The 18,846-nt window shown below is 40.2% G+C and overlaps 2 protein-coding genes across 5 annotated transcripts in view; one reads left to right on the top strand and one right to left on the bottom strand.

The window, feature by feature from the left end:
- The window catches only part of dock2 (dedicator of cytokinesis 2), a 107,278-nt gene extending 105,120 nt beyond the window's left edge, over nucleotides 1–2,158 (bottom strand). The window contains exon 1 of the mRNA XM_030396590.1: nucleotides 2,022–2,158. Coding sequence (XP_030252450.1) covers nucleotides 2,022–2,064 — 43 coding nt within the window. The 5' untranslated portion in view covers nucleotides 2,065–2,158. The remainder of the gene's footprint in view (nucleotides 1–2,021) is intronic.
- On the top strand, nucleotides 36–18,287 carry hrh2a (histamine receptor H2a). Of its 4 annotated transcripts, none has more exons than XM_030396597.1 (6): nucleotides 6,021–6,156; nucleotides 9,635–9,749; nucleotides 13,479–15,010; nucleotides 15,186–15,369; nucleotides 16,916–17,094; nucleotides 17,618–18,287. In XM_030396597.1, the coding sequence occupies exons 3-5, from the start codon at nucleotides 14,005–14,007 to the stop codon at nucleotides 16,923–16,925; spliced, it is 1,200 nt and encodes a 399-aa protein (XP_030252457.1). In that variant the 5' UTR covers nucleotides 6,021–6,156; nucleotides 9,635–9,749; nucleotides 13,479–14,004; the 3' UTR covers nucleotides 16,926–17,094; nucleotides 17,618–18,287. The 4 variants fall into 4 exon arrangements, with proteins under 4 accessions (XP_030252458.1, XP_030252457.1, XP_030252459.1 ...); XM_030396599.1 differs by lacking the exon at nucleotides 9,635–9,749 and having other exon boundaries at nucleotides 13,479–13,621; nucleotides 13,989–15,010; XM_030396596.1 differs by lacking the exon at nucleotides 9,635–9,749 and having other exon boundaries at nucleotides 13,479–13,516; nucleotides 13,989–15,010.
- Nucleotides 18,288–18,846: the final 559 nt, after the last annotated feature.

Raw genomic sequence — 18,846 nt, forward strand, 5'->3', positions numbered from 1 at the left:
GAAGCTTCAAGGTATTTGAATATGGTCGATATGATGGACTCTTGACAGGTAAGCTTGCTAATAAAGTGATTTCGAATAGGCAGAGAGCTCAAAATGATTTAGGGCCAATCAATTAAATTTTTCAGTTGAAAGCAAATGCCCCTGAACTTACATTAAATAATTAGTGTAAGTTTCTTAGCTGTGAGTATTTGCTGCGTGTCTTTATCTCATTTGAATGTAAAGTGCATATCCAGAGCTCCAGGCTGCTGCTGTTTGGGTTGCTCACAAGCAAGTCTGATTTAAAAATGAATAAAAAATATGTTCTTTTAACAACTGGGAGTATAGACAGTTGCCTTTGAACAAAAATCAGCCGATAAACATATTTTCTGTACATTATTTTACAAACTTTCATGCCCTCTGATGTTTTTTAATACCCTAATGATATCTGAGGTTGATTAAAGTTTGTCAGGCACTTTAAACATCACTTTGAAACTTCATTCATAACTGTTGTGTCAACTTTCTTGTTCTGTGTGCTATGATGTAAGTGAAAAAAAAAGGATTTCTCTGCACCTTTAACATTTAAAATCATCTGCATAATGTATTACGACTCTTAAATTAATGGGTGCAACTATATTATGGGTTAGTGCACCTAACTGCAAAAGTTATGCACACCAGTGCAACCAGCGTATAATGTTAGTCTGGAGCCCTGATATCTTTGAGGTTTGGACAGTTAAACAAAACGAGCAAACTGAAGATATTAACTCAGGCTCTGGACATTGTGATGATCTTCAAAACCAAATGAAAAAAATCTAAAAACGAATCAGCAGATGAATCAATAATCGTATTAACTGTCAGTTGCAGCCGCAGACTGTAAAAGCAGCAGCGATAGCGACAGATGCTTGCAGTAGGAGTTAGCAGCAGTAGCAGCATAGCTATGCCCTAACAGTTTGGGCACTAAAAAAGTAGTTTCTTGATCAATAGTTTAAGAGATGTCATGCTTTTTTTAATGAAAACATATGAGTGTGCACCTCATAACTTGTGGTTTTTACTTTCTTAATCAGCTATTGAGCTGTACGACTTGTCAACTCAGACAAACTTCCTTCCTCCTTCCTCCACTCCCTGTGTTGTAGTCTTACACAGACCAGGAAGATATTCACTCTAGATAAACAACACTTTATTGAGTAATCATAAAAGTAATTGATTCAACATGGCTTTTATATAATAATTGTCATTTTTACTGTCAATTTTAAGCTGTAAGGTGTAAAAGTATTGACAAAGAAACACTAAAAATTGTCCTCACTCACTTCCTATAAGTTATAAACTACATTCGTAACATAGCGCAAATTACTCAAAGCATCATCTGAAAGAGGCCAGCGAACCTCTTCTATTACAATCTGGATTCTTAGAAGTCAGAAATCTGCATTCTTGCTGGGTCTGTTTATGTCTTACATATCTAACGGCAACACATGCTAATCAGCTCGGCCATGTTTAACCCGCACACCAGATAAACTACAGATTTTACAGAGAGAGTTTGTGCTGTCACAGTCTGGGATTTGCTCCCGGTGCATAAAATCAATCTTTCCACACCTGAAATTGTCATTTTCAGGAAAACATTTATCTTCTTGCTTCTGTATTTATGTGCTGCATAATATGTGATGCACAGAGATTGCCAACTGCTGCTCATTTCTCCATCCAGCTTAGGATGAGTGTAGTTTTATTCATGATTTTGTCCCTCACACAAACCACTGTAGCTCTTATAAGATATGTCGTCTTGAAGTGAAGTGGTGAATACGATTTGAGGATTTAAGTTTTTAGAGGGGATTTCATCCGACCCATAACATCTTGAAGCACTAAGAAGCTGTTAGCACCTGCTTACATCCTGTTAAGCAGGATGTGATGGGCATCTACTTTTCTTATTCTTATTCTTATTCATGGCATGCATAACCTACCATCACACTGAAACAGGTAGACGCTATAGCAGCATGTCTATGTGCATGTACACACACACAAAGACACCAACAAGTGAGTACATACTGACTTACCTACACCATACCGCTCTGAGATGGTCCTTGCCCAAGGAGCCATGATTGCATGTAGTCGTTCACCTCCTCTCTGCTCGGCTCTCTGATTCTCCTCCTATTCGTCGCTCACTGACTGTTTTAAGGGGTGTCTGCTAAACTTCTCACTTCTGTATTTCTTTTTTTTTTTAACTTTAAATGAAAGCAATAAGCCCATCCCCCATTTGCCTCTCTTCCTCTTCTGTCTCTCCTCTCTTCCTGCCTTCGGGCGGTTAAGGGGAAGTGGGTGAGTACAACAAGGTGGAGTTCTGCAGAGGCCCAGGTTTGCACAGCGTGTGAAGTCGCCATTTTGTTCATTTGAGTGTTGAACATAAACACCCTTTGTTTCCTGTGACAGAAAGTTAAAAAGCGGTGGGGTGTTATGCAAATTGACCACAATGTAAAAAAAAAATGTTCACGCTTCTTGTTACCGCAGAGTCTGGCCTGAACGTGTTCCTTTCCAAGATGCAGATGTAATCGACAGTGACAGAAAGCAGGTTACATTTGTGTTCCATTAAACAAGATGCATACTGGATAACACAGAATGAGCTATTGAACTTCCAGATCACTCGATGGTCTGCCAGCTCGCACTGTCGACTGTCACACACTCTCTATTCTCACCTCTTCTCTTCATGCTTTGAGTTAGAAGAAGTGGCCCCACAGGTCTCAGCTGTTCGTCTTTGTCTTATGTTGAGTTCATCTGTGAGACTGAAAAAAAATCCCCATGATAAGAACTGATGGGAATGTTCCTCTTTCAGAAAACTGAATTTCTTTTCAGAGATTTTCAAAAAGAATTTTTCATCACCGAATGTATATTCTACCTGTACCTCCTTGAGACAACGTTGACAGGGCCACCATCAACTTCCCATTCTAAGCACATCCTTAACACAGCTGGGACATGTTTGCAATATAAATGCCTATACTCTCCTGACATTAATTATGCATTATATGTTCAAAGTTCAAGTGGCAAAACAGGGTCAACATTGCAAGTAAAAAGGTCAAACTAAAAAACAAAAATCCTTCACTTTTTACAGATTGTATGATCAGCACGACAGTCCTAAGGCAACCAAATCCTTTCTTTGTGTATCACACAAGCACATTTGATGTAATACACAATTCTGCCTATTGTTACACATTTTTCTGCTGATCCACAGGAGGCAGTAATGCACTAAGACACGGAACCAGTAAAGTAAAGATAGGGAGGGAAAAGACTGGCTAGCTGATGAACATGAATGCAAAAGAAGGAGTTCTTGTAAAATTGACTTTCCAAATGTTTTATGAGAAAGGAAATCTATGAAAGTGAAAGTAAACATAACTTATGTTTAGAGGAAGACTACATGGGGTATTTATTTTGTAAAAGATGTCCATTTGAATCTTAAATCCCTCATAAAGTCAATTTCATAAAACTTTTATGAAACCGCAACTTTTTATGCTTATTTTAATTGGTGAATAATTGCAACCAGCCTCCCCCGAAAAATCAAATCTGTCAGACCGTTATTAACATTTGTTTAGACAGCCAAAGTAGCATTGAGAAGAAAAGAGGCAGCTTTGCAGGTTGACTTTCATCCAACAAGGCTGTCAAGACTTGACAACGGCTTATTTACAGTTTATCACCATCTGACTGCTAGTGTGGGTGATGTGTTTGAGTTTAATTATAAAGATGATTGAAGAGACTAGCTTTCACAACACATTAACACCAGCTGTCCTTAAATGACAAAGAGAAAAGTACAGTGACACTTGAAAATAAGGCTACAAGTCTGAGCTCAAGTGACACCATTTGGAAATATGTAGGCATAATGCAAAATAACTCTTTTAAATGGTATTTCTGATCAGTTTGGGTATAAATTAATTTGTGCCCGATTTCTCAGCAAGGCATTTATAAACATTACCAAACGGTATGTTTGTGACACAGCTGATATCTGTCCTTTGTTGAACATAAATAGATCAAGTACTGTAGGTCTAAAGGATCGGCTAGCTTAAAACTTTCTCTGCTTTTTCAGTGTACCTAAATATTATAAATCAACCAGTAGGAAATTCCTGTATCTGCATTTAGATTCATAAGAAATTCTACCATGGAAATTATGTAATCCAAGAAAAATTCAATTGCAAACCATCACTCATGGGTATCTATTACAATTAGCTCAATCAAATAGTCTATATGTTGTTTAAAATTTCAGTATTGTAGAATTTAACTTTTTTACAATTTTAATGACGTTATGGCGAGTTTTAAGTTATGTTACCATTAGAATCCATTCCTTCATGTGGACAAGGAGTTCATTCAACTTGTTGCTTTAAAACTCCATTTGCCATTTTTCAATAAAAGAAACATTTGGCTTCAGACGGACATTTTTTCGCTCAGCCAGTCCTGTTTGCCTGCAGCTAACACTGACAAATGACTGATCTCCTGAGAAATGATGCCATTACTTTGCAAATCCAAAAGAGGGTGGTAGAGTTCTAAATCATTTTTCATTTTACTCACTTGGTATGACCTCATCTTATCTTATCTCTAGATATGGCATATTTTAAACAGGCTGTTGACCAAGACTGGGATCTTGGGTTTAACTTCTCATAATAAAAAATGTACATTACAATGCTAATGGAATTCGAGGTACCACTGCCAACTGCCTATTTCAATACCAGTTTAAATAAATGATCCGTTTCCTTACTCTACCTCGCATGGGAACACTGTGGCCCAAAGGCACCAAAGCCAAGGAACAATCAACTATGGCCCTAAATATCTAAGACATCACCTACATTGAACAAATGACTGATGAGGCACTCCAGAGACTGGAGTGCTAATCAGGTATCGTCCACCAACTCCCAGGGAATCCTGTTGTCATGGAAGCGTGAGGGAGACATGGCTGAGCTGTCAGCACACTGTAGATGTGACAGTGAGGGAAAAAAGGTGAGGAACATTAATGAGTATGGGCATGTGAGTAGGTGACTCTTTTTGTGAACTGTAGGAAGGGAAAGTGAGAGAAAGACAGGTAGTTAAATGAAGAAAAGAAGGAGAGAAGGACGGGGGAAAAAAAGAAAAAATGATAGATAAAGAAAGATATGTTATCGCATAGTTCTGTGTTGTGGAATAAAACTGGAACCTTGCTGCTGTGACTCACAAGGAGAAAGGAAGGTGGAGCCCAAAGGTGTGCAGAAAGAAAAAAAAGGGTGAAAATGACAGCTATAGCAAGAGGTGGAGTGACATACAGATGGAGGTGTGAAATAGAAATGCAGGTAGAAGGGGAACAGCACAAAAGTAGACAAAGAAATGGTTAAGTTCACCAGCAGCTACACCATGGACACTGAGAGAGAGCCAAAGACAGACAGGGAATGAGACGGAAAAGGAAATGGGAGGCAGAAACGGACAACAATTTGAAATGAGTTTTAGTAATAACTCATGAATGTTACCAGGGACCAGAGCAGCGCATGAAAAATAGATACAAAGGCTGCACCAAAAATAGAGAGATTGATTTAGAAATCTGCGTGACCTATCGGGTCATTGACATCACTCCAGTCCAACCAGTGCCAGTTCTCAGATATTTCCCCCGGCCGCCATCCATCCATGAAGCTCTGAGGAATCCTTAAATTATTAAACTGTGTATACTTTAGACAGCAGAAGAAAAAAAAAAAAAGAAAAAATGCAAATACCAGCATCAATACCATGCCTTCCTGTGTCTCCCTCCACTACATACTGGACTTATTAACAAGCAATTCCACCAGGACTGAATGCAACAGGTTGCTTGGATCATCCAGGTAATTCAGCGCGGTCTCCAAAGGCAACGTTCTGTTGAAAGGAACCCGGCTTTTATCGCAGCAGCTGGCACATGCAAGTTAGAAGGCACGATAAGAGAATGGAAGAGCTATTAGAATAATTTCAAAAGCAAATTACCCCAAAGAGATAGAGAAGAATAATAGGAGGCAACACAGAGGGAGTGAGAGAGAGAGAGAGAGAGAGTCAGTGTTGCTCCCTCACTTGCTCTCTCTCCTCTCTTTCGCACATACACTTACACACTCTTTGCGCACACACACACACACACGCACTCTTCATGAGCGAGACTGTTGCTCTCAGGGAGCAGAGCAGAGTCGCGGGGGCAGTCGTCACAGAAGAGGAAAAGCAGCGGAGGTGAGTTGATGAATCTGTGCTTCTTGCTATTGAACATGTCATCAAACTTTGAACGAGTTGTGAGTGGAGAACACGATCCATCCAGCTGTGTTTGTGCTGTGACAGGATAATTAAGTTTCACCCAATATTTGCTGTAAGTTTGCGATGATTTGCAGGTTCCATTTCTGCAGCCAAACGAGAATATTGCTTTAATATTTGTCAAATATTTGATGAATGGTTTATTTAATTAACAGCACAGTCAATAAGAATGCAGTTTATGACTTTTATGACTTGTCCAAATTAGATTTTGGAGCATTTTTGCCTTTTTTTTAAGAGTTAGAATTTGAAGCATTTTCATGCAAAGACAAGGAAAGAAAGTAGAAGATGTGATAGAGAAGCAGTGTGTGGTTAGTGACACGCGACTTCGAACAGGCTCACCAGTTCCTGCTCTGAGCGTCTGTCAGCTCAGTCTTGGGAAACAATTGTGTTATGACGTAAATCCTAGGATTGTGGTTGTGGAGAGTTCAGCTGAGAGTGGTGTAAGCATGTGAACTCAACAGCAAATATACAATGGGGTCCTTTAATCAGTACTGAAAATGAGGAAGTAAGATTACTCTGTGTGTGTGTGTGTGTGTGTGTGTGTGTGTGTGTGTTCGTGTGTGTGTGTGTGTGTGTGAACTAATCTATCTATGTTTCATAAAACAAATGCAGTGTGTGAACTTCCACAGCAACAGGATCAACAGACCCATAGATAGACGGATCAATACAGATCCATAGCTCTCTTCCTCTGCTTTTATGTTGATAACGGTTGACCTTCTGTAGCTCTTTATTCTATATTTTCTGAAGTTGTGGCTGCCACTGTCAATGCTAACCAAATCAAATCAAATCAATTCTCTTTGTATAGCCCATAATCACAATCACATTGCCTCGATGGGCTTTACAATCTGTAAAGTGAGCGACATCCTCTGTCCTTAAACCATCCTGCTGGGGAAATGGGGAACCAGCACAATCAGCAAAGTAAATATAAAATGTAATGTCAATGTAAGTATGTTTCCGCAAAACCCCATGAGTTCAAACAAGGCATTTTTATGTTACAACTCTACCATTGTTCAGGTTCAGTTTCCTATTTCTTTCCTGTCAGCACGCAGTGCTTCGGTGTATCCACAAAAACCACTTGGTTAGGATAAGAACGACATGGTTTGGCTTAAATAACCTGTGTCGGTTGCCACAAAAACCACTGCTGATGGTCCGACCTCCAGTGAAAAATAGCCAGTTTTGGTCGCCAAAAATGAACAGTGGGAGATGGTCCAACTTCCCATGATATACAGCCTGTTTTTAACACCACTTAAATGGCTGGAAATGGTGCAACTTCCCATGAAAAATATCCTCTTTTGGTAGCCACTAAAATGGCTTGAAATGTCCCCACAGTCTGGAATTGCGGCTGCCAGTTTGGTAGCCTTAAGGCTTAATCACGCACCCCCCTTTCCCGCCAGCTCACATGATATAGGCCACGTCTGGTACAAATGTTAACCTTGCACAAGTTAATGCTAACATTATATCCTGGTGACAGTGCAGCTCTTACAAAAAGATTCAGAAAAAGAAAAAACTGACACTAAGCTAAATCACTATAATGGCAGATTGAGGGGTTTACCTGAGTCAGCAACTGAACCTGCTATTTCTGCATAGACCGAAACATCCTCCAGAACAGTGAGAGGATGTGGTCTAGTGTCATGACTTGGTCACGGAACCAGACACCGTGCTGCGCAGCTCAGAAGTTCCCTGTTTAAATAGCTGCAGGGAAGTTTAACAGTAAGATACGACGGGCAACAAGTTGACTCTGGACCTGTATGAGTGTGTGTTGTGTATACAAATGTCTTTGAGTGCGTCTACTTACTTAGACATTTATTAAGTCGAAGCACAGCATACAGAAGCTGAAATGTTGACATAACAGAGGTGCGGTAAGGTCAAGATTGACACACCGGCACATGTCTGTGCCCCAGTAACACACGCTGTTAGTGTCTATACATATTTTATGCATCTGATCCCCCTGTCTGTGTGAAGCAGCCACCTGTCTGTCGCTCTGTGTGTTTCATTTTCACGCTTCGTCAAGATCCGCCCGTGTCTCTTGGAGTGGTCAGGACACACAACTGTTACCAAGCAACCCACCATCCCAGACCACTTTCCTCTCTCTCTCAGGGTCTCTCAGTCAAGGACAAAACAAAGACAAACAGGAAGACAGGCGCAGACACACACACACAGACCCCATTCCACACACAAACATACACACACACACACACACACACACACACACTCACAGAGGCGTTGGCACTTTCACAAAAATGCAGACAGCCATAGATTACTTTGCAAAGCAGAGGAAGTGACTGAGCCAAGTATTTGGTGCTCAATTGAATTATATGAGGATAGATGAAGCCTTCATTTGTCTGATTGAATTATGAAGCTTTTATGAACGCTGCGCGCTGGGAAAAGTTGCTTTCATCATCTGTAGGCCTCTTCAGAATTAATGTCCCCACTAATTAAATGGTTGATGACCTTGTACCAATTAAAATTCCTTGCTTTTCTTAACTCTGTCATAAACAATCTGCAGCTATCCTAATATGATAGATGCATAATCAACAGCAGCTACTGACAGTTTCACATTTGCATTTGTCTAATCTTTTGGCCATTCGGCGTCTTACCAACAAATATTATATCACTAAAAAGTTATTGCATGCACTTCTCCGCACATTTCAGCAGCACTGTAGAGAAGAGGCGAGTGATTTTCTCACTGCGTCATCCTTGGACAATGTCATACCTCCTACCAACCATTAGGTGGCAGATCAGCTAACAGTGACTTAGTTTAAATGAGCTGAATGAATGGGTGAATGAAAGAAGGCATTAGTTATTTACTCTCTCGGCTGTGTGACGACTGTATCTGTAGCAATCGGATTAAAAAGTTAATTTCACGCCCTGCTGATAATTCAGAGCTTATCTCAATACTGCAATGATCTGTAAAAGCAGAGTTTAATCCATTTTTGATTCTGTGTAAACATTTTCCAACACATTACTTCACAGTTGTGACAATACACATGGTTGATCATTGGGCTAAAGAAGAGAAGATGTTCCACGTCTGTGTATTTTCTAATGAGACACATCTGGCTGCTGAAAAAGGTCGCACAATGAATGCTTGGGATTTGGAGAATCTCAAACCAGGCAGCAAGTCCCAGCTGAGAGATAAATAACCTCATTACTCATCTCGGGGCTCAGACCATGTCTGGTACAGATCCGCTGTTCCAAGTTTCTCTTCTGCACGCCTTTCATCTCAATATCCAAATTGGGCTCTTTTCACCAGACCACTCACTGAGTAATAGCAGGTCTGGATGGGAGAGAATGAAGCTCGTTTGCATCTTTCCTCTCACTAGAAGGCAGGGGGCAAAGATAGGAAGCCATCCTGAGAGTTAACCACTTTGTTATGTCGGTCAACTGTTGGGTGTCACCTCAGATAGACCCGTCCTGGGATGAACCATTCGTGCAATCTCCCTCGAAACCACGAACACACGCGACGCTTCGCTGCCTCTTGAGAACAAGAAACAGCATTCTCTTGCAGAAACACCTCCGTAAGTAGAGCAGCCTTTACATCCTGTGGAAAACACAGCACTCAGCAGCTATTATGATCCATTACAGTCCTCGAAATCCATTACAAAGACATATGTTTATGTATTGTGTCTTAGTGTGTGCATCAACACCTACATACGCATGAAAGTCTGTGATTATATAAACAGATATTGTAACACTCGCCATTGTATTCCATTAGGAACAAACTAATGAGATGTTTGTGAGAGAAAACAGATGGTCAGTAACCAAGTAACACTATGTCTGAATGAGTGATGCTTTATTTACTCATACGTCTCAACCTTACTGACTTCATGACTTTCTACTGTAGACTGGACAGACTAACAGTGACTTGACATGGATACAAAATAAAATAAACATAAGTCACTTGCATCTTAGTTGCACTAAATAAGTCCTGTTGGTGCTTACTCTGTGGCTCTTGGTAAGTGGGCAGGGTTGGATATTAATATAGTTTTATTAAAACACAAATGTTTATGCAGAAATAAACACAGGAAGCTAACATGGTTATGCTCTCACAGATGCACTGTTACATGGGAAAAGGATCTAAAGTTTTGAGCAGAGGGCAGATAACGAATATACATACCTCATATACATTAATCCCGAGGTTAAGACAAGGTTATTGATAAACTTCAAGTAACTGTAATCCATGTCCATATGCGGACATTCTGCACAGGCGGACAGTTGGATCGGAGCCAAACTTGTTCCAACTGTTTGTTTGAGCAAGTGTTAGTGTGAGACAAAGCAAAAGACAGAGTGAATGACAGTGTGAGAAGCAGATTTCAATGATGAAAACGGTTGAAATGTGTGGTCTCGGTGAGTCAGTCAGAGCAGCTGTCAGATATAAAAGGCTGAGATGTCATGTGCATTTGAGAGCTGCACTTCATACGTTAGTAGCTGCGTTATCAGTGTTTGCTCTGGCTGAAGTTCAAAGCAGTGAGACGGTGACAGAAATGTGTCCACGGAAAACAAAGAAGTGAAGATTAGGGACAGTGTTCTGGTTTCTGTAGACCGAGATTTAATTAAAACCTTTCTTTTCTGTCTTCTCTTCATTAAATAGTCAAATTTCTCTTTCTTCTCGTCTTCATGTGAAGCCAGTGTGTCCACCTCTCGACGTCTCTCTCTCTCTTTGAGGTGATAAGTGAGTGGCTCTGGACCAAGTCTGGCAAATGTCCCAATACCCATTACAGTGTTAGAGAATAGACGAGCAAACATTACCCACCACCCACTGACGCAAACACATGTACTCCACACACACACACACACACACACACACATCCTTACTTATCAAGTAGTTAGCCTCATTCCACCAAGCACACATTCAAAACTCTGCCCGCATGCCATTAATGGATGAGTTCACAGAGGACAAATTACACTGTGCAACCCTCCCAGCAAAGTCTAATAAACATCAAACAATATCTACATGAGAATCACTTTTGTCAAAAATACACTGTCGGACTTTGCAGTAATTTCTAGAGGTACTCACTGCAAAATGCTACAACTGTAACATGCATTGCATTCGTGGTATTGTTTATGACGTTTCACTATGACTAATTGAATATTGGGAATTTGTGGTATTCTTTTGTTCACATCAATAATCTGCTCACATAGCATCACAGGAGGGGAAATCTCTGTAATGCATCACATTAAGATTACTGTACACTTATTATGCCTAGAATAAGATGCAGAAAGGTAAATATACTGTCAAGAAAAGTGGGTGTAAGGGTATTACACTGAGGCATGTTAGGGGTAGGTGGGTGAAATTTCCCAGAATGCTTTGATGCCATATGTAAACTATTTCTAAATGTGTACTAAATCACCAGAAACTGTTACAGTGGTTGGTGTTGCTGTTCATTACACTAATTCTAGATATGTTTCTGAAAGATTACCATTACTGTTAAAAGACAACAGGAAGGCTACTGACAACCTGTCTATGATATTACTAACATAGGAAATCTTTATGTGTCCTATGATGAAAAAAGACAACTTTCCAGAAGTCAGACTGTCACAATACGGTGAGTCACTTGTAAAGACATATTTCTGTACAAGGTCAAGTTTTGTGACTCACTGGCAGTAGTGTTGCCAGTGAGTTGTTGCAAAAATACAACAATACTAACAGAATTAACATTTGCCCTTTGATTAAACCAACCTCTTTTCTATTCATGGGAATTTGTTATATTTGAATTCACCACATATGTTCCCTATCTTACATCAGCCAGACTGAACCCTCTGAAACCTGACTCAAGATTTCCATTTCAGACCTACGGGAATCAAACAGGGTATCTCTTGAAGGCGTTGCCACATGATTGCATCAAAACTTGAATCATATTTAACAGCACTGAAGACAAAACTAATGGTAACATCATCTCAGCTGCAGCAGATTGCTCAGAGACAGTCGGCCGAGCTATTTACACAGTTGCACATACTGCACAAATACTGTGCACACAATGAGCACGCTCATCCACCTCGGTTTATGGTTTTATCATAGATAGATTGGAATTCCCATTAACTGACTGTCTGAGATGGCAGCTCTGTTTTTGCCTGTTTCATCACAAAAACTGAACCAACATCAAAACAACACTTTTAATAAGAACATGGATTAAAAACAATTATATTTATTAAAATGTATATAAAACTTTTTTTAAATCACCATTTCATTTGATGATATATGTTGTGACTGTATTAATTAGTACAGCGGCCATCTTATACTAAATTCCTTACCATCATAAATCATGCATGCGAGGCTTGAGTCAGACACACTATGTCGACTTTTCGTTTCACATCTCAGCGAGCCAGGACTAAATTTAGTTCTTGTGTTAAAGTGTGGGTGTGCACTCTTGTATTGCTATCTTTGTGAGGACCAATGTCAGATTGAAACCATTGTAATGAGGGCATATCTACATTGTGGGGGACATCTGAACCAGTTATCACTACTAAGAATTGAGTGAAAGTTAAAATTTGGTTTTAATTTCAAGGCTTTTCAAAGGCTAAGGGTTGATTCAAGGCATTTTGTTGTGATGGTTAAGGATGTACAGGCAGAGAAGAGCAAGGCTAGACATGTGGCCACAGTTTCCGCCATTCAGCAAAAGTTATATCTTGTCATCTTTAAATAATAACTATTCTAATGACACCACTCAGTTCATTAGAAAGTTATCAGAGAATAAAATCAATTTTTAACATATTTCTCCTGATTTTTTTTTGTTCCAAAGGCAGATTTTTGTGAATGTTTCCTTTTAACTGTGAGTCATTCTGTCTGGGATTGTTAATTTATCATTTTTATCAGCTACTTCAAACCTGGTGCCAAGTTCGTACTTTGTGTTTTTATAATATTTTTCTTGTGTTATTTCATATATTTGTATTATCCAGTTCATGATCATGTATTCCATCATCTAATGTACTGTATTAATAAATAGAGGTTATAAGTGCAGAGAGAAAACACACAAACAAATGAAATACTGTCTAAACAAACAGTTTAGATTTTTGTTAATGTCATTGTATTTTAATAGTTTTAATGCATGTAAATTAATCTGATGTAACCTGTCAAACAGATTAAAATAAATCAATGATTAATCATCTATAAATTACATTCAATAAGTTATTACTTATAACCAAACACTAACTATTTGTTCTCTTTTGTGCAAACGTGACTATGAAATATGTGAATATAGGAAATGCTGTGCTGATTACTCACTGTGTTTCTCCTCTATGTCCACTAGATGTCACCACAGCCATAGAAGATGGTGCTGATACCGAAGTAATGCCATGGATCACTACCAGTCTGCCACACAGACAGAAAGCTGTTCAACAGACATCACAGATATTTCAGTAGCGAAGCATAGGGCTGATTCGCAGTTCTCAGGTGCAGTGTTTGTGAGGAGGCAAATATTGTTCAACCCACTTCTTGCAAGACATTTTTGCTGAATATTGTTGTGAATGGGAATGCTGATGTGGTTACGACACACAAGAGTTGAAAGCTATGGTTAGTAGGGTTCAGTCCCAGCAAGAACAGCAAACTGTGAAGTAAAGAGTGAGGAAATACTGGTAGACAGAGGGCTCCCGCACATTTGATCATAGACGCATTCAAACTCTAATACAAGGAATCACCCGAACACTCTGAGCGTACATGTTTAAAAAACATTATCAATGAACCAAAGTCTTATCTAGGTTTTAACTACAACAATATTTGACATGAAGCTCAAGCGATGATGTTATCACTTTGTCTCCAGTGAAGCACCAGCAATAATGTTGTCAAGCGTGATGCTGGGGGTCTTCCTGTCCTTCCTCATCCTCCTGACTGTCGGCGGTAATGTGCTGGTGTGCTTGGCTGTCTGTGCCTCGCGACGCCTGCGCTGCCTCACTAACTGCTTCATCGTGTCGCTGGCTGTGACAGACTTGCTGCTCGGCCTCCTGGTCCTTCCTTTCTCGGCCCTCATCCAGCTTAATGAAGAATGGCCGCTTGGACCGGTCTTTTGCAACTTCTACATCTCAATGGATGTCATGCTGTGCACCGCCTCCATCCTCACCCTCCTGGCCATCAGCGTGGATCGCTACCTGGCTGTGACAATGCCTCTGAGATACACTTCGGTGGTGCTGCCATGGAGAGTTGCTGTAGCCATGGCCAGCGTCTGGACAGTGTCTGTAGCTGTGTCTTTCTTGCCCATCCAAATGGGTTGGAACACCGTTAATGGGACAGTCCAGAACCAGGGGCCTTGGGCTCCAGAAAAGAGATGTCGTTTTGAGCTCAACAGACCCTACGTACTGACAGACTCTCTCCTCACTTTCTACCTGCCTCTGATAGCTATGTGCTGGACTTACCTACAAATACTTCGCATAGCCCGAGCACAGGCCAAACGCATCATCAGGGCCCGACCCACTTGCATCACCACCTACAACTGCAGGAACAATCCTTCCACCAGCACCACTGTGGTATCCAGTGTAACAGTGGTGGCATTCCGGGAGCACAAAGCCACACTGACACTGGCAGCAGTGATAGGGGCTTTTGTTGTGTGCTGGTTGCCGTATTTCATCCTGTTCACAGTATTGGGCCTGAAGGAGCATCCAGACCCTAGCACAGTACCAGCATTTCCCTTTGTGTTGTGGCTGGGTTACGCCAACTCAGCCTTCAACCCTATACTCTATGGAGCCCTTAACAGAGACTTCAGGTCAGCTTACAGCCGTCTACTAAGATGTCGATGCCCTACTTTCGGTGGGTGGAGGAGCCGACAACCATCTCCCGTTGTAACAGCAGGTAAAGGTTAAGAAGGAGCTTTAAATGTGCAGGAATATCTGCCAAATTTCATGCTCTTGAGTTTCAGATTAGGTTTAATTTCTGAAAGAACAATTATTTCTGACCAAAGAATTGTTGCCATAAGTGTAAATACATTATTATGTTCTTATGCCCAGTTTTTATTCTTCCTTTTTAGTGCCCCTTTCAGCCAGAGACGAGCTCACGGAGGTGACGCTGCTGTGTGGCCACACTCCTCCCACCTGCAGGGCAGGTCAAACAGATCAAGACTTCATGCTTCAAGAAATGAACAGCATGACAGCCACGGCAACTGTCCAAATTGCAAATGGCACTGCTGCCATGGATGTCAATGGAAACGAAAGGTAAATTATTATTCAGCATATACTTAATAAACAGAATGACACGACGTAGAGGTTCATGTCAGCAGTGGAGTTATTCTTTCATGCATCAAATTTAATACAATCACTCTAAAAGGAGTGAGACTTCACACTCAGATTGGGGGAAAATGCTACAACACACACTCATAATGAGACAAAAACTTGAGAAAAACTTTCACTGAGAAAGGCCCTTGATCAATGCTTTATTCTAGCTGTATGTGACACATCACTCTCGGTATGTTCTGAAATTCAGCTCTTCCAGGACATTGTGGGCTTTTTGGGGGAGTTTTGAAGTCTAAAATGACAGATTTTATGGCTGCGTTACTGAAAAATTGTGATGCAGTTGTAGTGCAAACACACTACTCATCTCTGATTAACTATATATTGTAATGCACACAGTATTTAAACATTTCTTTGAGACTTTTAATTTCCAAACTATTTTCTTCATCACAGACACACAAACACACGCACACACACTTACACTCCTATATTGACAACAGTGGACCCTCACTCTACACTGCCAAATGTGGACATCTATCTCATGGAATTTTGTAAAAACAAACACAGAACAGAATACTTAGTGTTAAATAAAGGGAGGACTTGCATCCATGAGCGATGTCTACCTATCGCAGAGGGGACCTCTATATACTGCAGTTCAGTTGTCTGCATTCATTCTTTCACCTAAGGAGTGTTTGTTTAACAAAAAGTGTTCTCTCTTTCTTTCAAAAATTTAAAATTTGAACTCAAATACTGCAAAATAAAAAATGAATATATACAAATAGCACAAAACTGATCATGGCCACATACATACACACACACACACACACACACACACACACTTACAGACATGCACGTGTACACAGACTTTGTCGTGCAAACAGACAAGCCTCCTCTTATCACGTTGTAAGTTAGACTACATTAACATTACCATTATCCATGTACATTTAATCAAACTTACTTTGATTCTGACATCATGCAATAAATCTGGATGTAACAGCCTCCGTCATCGTGAATTGTCTTGTCTGCTGTCCTTGCATATCATCCATTCTCCGGGTGTGTTCGGGGGTGGATAAATGTTTATGCATTGATGACTATCATTCATGTTCCACCACAATGTCGCACATAGAGCAAAACAATTTATCCCCACTTTGATGCCGAACATCAAGGTCTTCAGCAGTAATTTTTGTTTGTAAATGTGAGCCGTTAGTCTCAACCAGAGACAAGACAGTGAGTTTGTTAATGCACATGTACGGGCCAATCCTTTGAACAGGGAACTGCACTGACACTTGAAATTGCAATAAAATTATTGGTCAAATTTTGCAGAGAAGTTTTGGTGGTTGGACAATATTGCAAGGTTATACAGAATTGACAGGGATTTGTTGTATTTGCATTAATTGGGACGTTCAGAAGAGACTGGTAATTGCACTAGATCATATATTATGTTGATGTTTTATTTGAAAACATAACCAGTCACCCAAACACACATATGTGTAATACTTCTCTCATCTTTCACTCCTCTCTATGGGCCCAGGTCGTGCTGAGCCTGTGCCAGTGAGGTGGATGTTGTGTTCACTATACCGTGGTTGCAACCAAGAAGCAGAAATCCATCAGCCCAAGAAAAAAGAGCAGCAGAAAGACAGACACACAGATTTACAGCCCCTCTATTTGGAAGCCTTCAGTGCCACCGTAGAAGACCCCATAACACACCATGTAAGTAGATATACATGACATCCCTATAGCCCCCACAGACCGTGTCAGGCCCAGAACAAATGAACTGTGACACACAGACCCTAGTGATGTCGTCCGCAGTGCATCAGGCCATATGGCAATATGCTTATTAGGAATGTGTTTTTAGCACAGAGGAGACACATTATCTAGTTTCACATCCTGCTCTCATTTCTTTGTTTGCACTTTGTGAACAGAGAAAGCTAACATTAGCTAACAAGCTAAGATATCTATCTATCTATCTATCTATCTATCTAAATGGAAAGTGATGTTTCTAAAAACAAAAAAGTAAGTATCACAGCAGTTATTGAGCAATAAATGTCATTTTAGTGTGTGCACAATGTTCTTTACTGTATCTGATTGTTATTATAGCAAACTGACTATTCTCAAAACACAGAGCAGGAGCCACAGTGGTTACGAGAATTATTGTTTCCTGCTTTCATATTGTGCACCCAGCGTGATTGAGCAGAGCCAAGCTTTTGATCCTCTTAATTTATGTGTCTCTTAGCAATCACCCCATCTATAATCTAACAAACAAAAATGGAAGAACATCGGACCTCAGCAACTCCACACGTCATCAGCAAGAACTACTCTACGCGCACAGCCAGTCTCCATCCCAGGTCAGAACAAATGATGAGGCTTCTACGTGGATGGAGCCAAAAGTCTAGTTGTCTGATGGCCAACCGTCAAACAGAGCAACGTGTGGATATGCTCTTGAGCTAACTGTTGATAGTATTGATGAACTGGAGGACTTAATGAGACCAGCCGATTAACTCGTTGCTAATCAATTTCATGAATTACATTTTTTATGGTGACTCAAGAGTGCGCCCCAGTGGAAACACAAAGGATCACAGCTTCAACGTGGACAAATAAAGTGGAAATGGATGTTTCACAAAAAAGAGAGACATTGACTTTTATTACACTTATCTATTCATGGGGATTGTGTTATAATGTGTGACAATTGAATGTATGTAATGCAACCTTACTGTATGTAATGTGTCTATTTTGAAAAATGCAGAATTAGTCTTTGCAGTTGCTCACTCAGTGGCATAAAGCTGGAAAATGTATGTATTGTATCATACTGTAAAAATAACAAAGGACTGAAAAGGGCATGTGTTCCTCCAAAAAGAGAAAATTACAACCATACTGTTCCAATAAAGAGCCGCTTAAATAAATAATATAGTATAGACTGCCATTTCGGAGGTAATACAGATGGGCTGTTGTTAAGTATGGATAGGGATTATTATGTGGGATGATACAGAAAACACTGTGTGAGTGTAAAGGAATACATGTACAATGGAAACAATTCATCACAGCTGTCAGCACACATCGCCTCAAACTATTGCCACATTAACACTTAACCTTCTCCATTCTCCGAGCTATTTCCTTTGAGGACTGACACAGAAGGGTATGTAATATCTATCTGCATGCCAGGAACCAGCCGAAAACAAGTGTTGGGGGGGATTTACAACCCATTCAACCACATGGAAATACTTACGTGGTATTTATAACAACTAGGGTAGTCATTCCTTATATTTAGCTCCACAGATGTTTTTTTTTCTTTTTACTTGTATTGATCCAGGGTGCTTAGGCTGAGGATGAACCCTGCATTATAAGAACTTCCTGCTCTATGCTCATTAACATCAATGGCCTTGAATTTTGACCAATGATTAACTCCACTGAAGCAGTTTAAGGTTCAAGGATAGGTTCAAAATTTGCTGAACATTTATATTAATA

This window comes from Sparus aurata, chromosome 18, assembly GCF_900880675.1.
Source record: "Sparus aurata chromosome 18, fSpaAur1.1, whole genome shotgun sequence".
Classification (NCBI taxonomy): Eukaryota; Metazoa; Chordata; class Actinopteri; order Spariformes; family Sparidae; genus Sparus; species Sparus aurata.

Excerpts from the sequence above, each read along its gene's own strand:
- hrh2a (XM_030396596.1), top strand. Across the intron at positions 15,011-15,185 it reads ATCTCCCGTTGTAACAGCAG|TGCCCCTTTCAGCCAGAGAC; the intron begins GTAAAGGTTAAG and ends CTTCCTTTTTAG.